Raw genomic sequence first — 2931 nt, forward strand, 5'->3', positions numbered from 1 at the left:
TCAATGCGATGGACATCCATCAGTGGGATCAAGACTCAGAGGCCTCCCTTCCCAGCTGGACCTTAGAAGGAGTCAGAAATACACAACTACTAACATTCCTTATCCAACNTGATAGCTGTGCCCATAGCTTAGCCCCAGAGGGCAAAGCATAGTTGTGACCACGGGGGACATCTAAGTCAACAAGGCTGACTGGATGTAGGTTAGTTCTTCCCGAGAATGGATTGATGAAGACCTCCAAAGCCACCAGAGGTGGATTCACTTGCACTCATTCCCAGCAGTGTAACAGAGGGCAGACCCAAATCCTCCTATTTGGGAGAACTGTACACAGGTGAGTGAGAGGTGAGTGGGTTAAATCTTGAGACTATGTTAAAGTAGAGGGCAAAGGCTGTTTATCTACCAACATGAATCTTTCCAGTGAAGACGCGAACTCGGAAAGAATCTGAATTCAGAAAGAGGATCTGGTCTGGGGAGAGTACAAGGACCCTCTAGCAAGCAGTTTCAGCCCTGACTGCCACTGAATTGAGACACAGTTGCCTGGTCTCCTGCCCTCTGTGCTGGCTGAAGAATGTGATTCCTTAGCTCCTCCGGGAGGAGAGCACTGCGGGCTGTTTCTTGATTAACCCTTGGCCATCCACAGTCTTGCTCCGCATGACTTTCTCCCTTACCCAAATGTGCCTGTTTGGTTTGAGCATCTTTCATCAGCCTAGGAAGGACAGTCNTGTTGACCGCCTGCTGCAGCTGCTTCCGCAGTAGAGTCACAGCATCAGCGTGTGTATGATTGCTTTAAGAAGATATCCCCGCATCTTTGCAAGTTCCGGAGCTTTTACTCGGAAAGGAGAAATTGGGTCTATTGAGTGGAAAGCAAGAGTCCCCAGAGCTTTATAAACCAGCCGCCTGGGCCAGCGGCATCTCCCACTGTGTTGGGCCTTGCAACTAGGAGTGGCGACCCATTTGCCACCCAGTACCGCAACACACTGCATCCTCTGCTCCCCCCCCCCCCCATGAAGAACACAGAATGAGGAGATCCAGAGAACTTCTCAGACTGCTTGTGCGGTCTCCTCTCTACTCTAGATCCCACCCCTAGCTCTCCGAATGTAAGGGGAGTATTTGGAACACTCAAGCAATTCCCAGGAAGTGAGTAGTGGGTGTGTGTGGTCAAGGGTGGGGGAGGCTAGAGGACGACTTATTCTTTCTTGCCTGGCTTCTGCCTTATGCGGGAGGGGTCTGGGGGGGACACACCTTTGGTTTTTGACCTCTGAATTAGCATGTGTATCTTGAGTTGGTATCCACCCACCCAGCACTGCTGGTATTTTTAGTGTTTGGGCTTTCTAATCCACAAATGCGTCTGTGTGTGTGTGTGTGTGTGTGTGTGTGTAAGTTTGTGCACCGATGTGTTGTCTGCAGAGCTGAGACTTGAGTAGGGTCTTAAAAACATCGTTTAAAATCGTCAACTGTCCTTGGGAGCTAATACCCACANGATCAGTGCTCTTCTCCGCAGTGAGCCCCTTTCCCGTTCTGCCTTCGGTCACCTGGAACACAGCCACAAACACCACCTTCTCTTAGTCTTTGCAAAAGCCCAGACTCCCGGGGAATTTAAAAGAGCTCCCTAAGTTCAGCCTGCCCATCTGAGCAGCTGGGAAGCAGCCTGACTCTGTACATAAGATTAAAACCGTGGAGCGAAGGGCTGCTGGTCTGTTGCGTTGTTCCTTGGAACGAGGAAAAGAAGTAGAAAAAAGTCTTCAAGACTGCATCAATTTGCAAGTATTATGAAGAGTCCTTTTTTTTTTTAAACAAACCGACTCACACTAATTACAGCGTCCAACTCCGACTCCACCCACCCCTCACTTCTAACTACTCTCTCCCTTTTGCATTTGCCTCCTTCGAAAGTACTTGCTTAGTTTTTGGTTTTGCTTTTTAAGGGGTGTTGACCTGGGTCTAGTTCTAGTAAACCGATCCTTCTGGCCGGCGCGGCGATTGGTTAACTGCGCGGCTGACTGACGCGGTGTGGAGAGCGGCTCCCGGCAGCGCGGAGCTGATTGGCTGCGCGCGGGGAGATCCAGGGCTCGGCCACCCGCACACCGCGCACTCGAGCTGCAGCGTCGCAAGTAGGTGCAGCAGCCCGCAGCCCGCCGCGCCNCTGCGAGCCGGGACAGCACTCGGCCCCGCGCGCTCCCCGCCCCGCGCCAGCCCTGCCGCGGCGACCTGCTGCAGCGGAGGACCCCATCGATCGGAGACCCGGGGAGCAGCGCGCAGCCGCCGAGCCGGACGGGGCCCGGCACTGCGCCTTTGTCCCCGGAGGCTCCGGGAAGTTTGCAGCGGGACGCGCGCGTGAAGGCAGCGTGGGCAGCCCCGACGTCGCCGAGCAACATGGGCGTCGGGCGCAGCGCGCGGGGTCGCGGCGGGGCCGCTTCGGGCGTGCTGCTGGCGTTGGCCGCCGCTCTGCTGGCCGCGGGTTCGGCCAGCGAGTACGACTACGTGAGCTTCCAGTCCGACATCGGCTCTTATCAGAGCGGGCGCTTCTACACCAAGCCCCCGCAGTGCGTGGACATCCCGGTGGACCTGAGGCTGTGCCACAACGTGGGCTACAAGAAGATGGTGCTGCCCAACCTGCTGGAGCACGAGACCATGGCAGAGGTGAAGCAGCAGGCCAGCAGCTGGGTGCCGCTGCTCAACAAGAACTGCCACATGGGCACCCAGGTCTTCCTCTGTTCGCTCTTCGCGCCCGTCTGTCTGGACCGGCCCATCTACCCGTGTCGCTGGCTCTGCGAGGCCGTGCGCGACTCGTGCGAGCCGGTCATGCAGTTCTTCGGCTTCTACTGGCCCGAGATGCTCAAATGTGACAAGTTCCCCGAGGGCGACGTCTGCATCGCCATGACCCCGCCCAATACCACCGAAGCCTCTAAGCCCCAAGGTAAGGGTATGCCTTCCCAC

General features: G+C 56.0%; 1 protein-coding gene across 1 annotated transcript in view; it reads left to right on the top strand.

Moving 5' to 3' along the window:
• The first annotated feature begins 2079 nt into the window (after positions 1-2079).
• Positions 2080-2931, top strand: part of Sfrp1 (secreted frizzled related protein 1) — a 38551-nt gene continuing 37699 nt past the window's right edge. Inside the window, exon 1 of the mRNA XM_021170239.2 lies at positions 2080-2911. Within this exon, the coding sequence (XP_021025898.1) occupies positions 2368-2911 (544 nt within the window). The 5' untranslated portion in view covers positions 2080-2367. The remainder of the gene's footprint in view (positions 2912-2931) is intronic.

Source organism: Mus caroli, chromosome 8, assembly GCF_900094665.2.
Source record: "Mus caroli chromosome 8, CAROLI_EIJ_v1.1, whole genome shotgun sequence".
Lineage (NCBI taxonomy): Eukaryota > Metazoa > Chordata > Mammalia > Rodentia > Muridae > Mus > Mus caroli.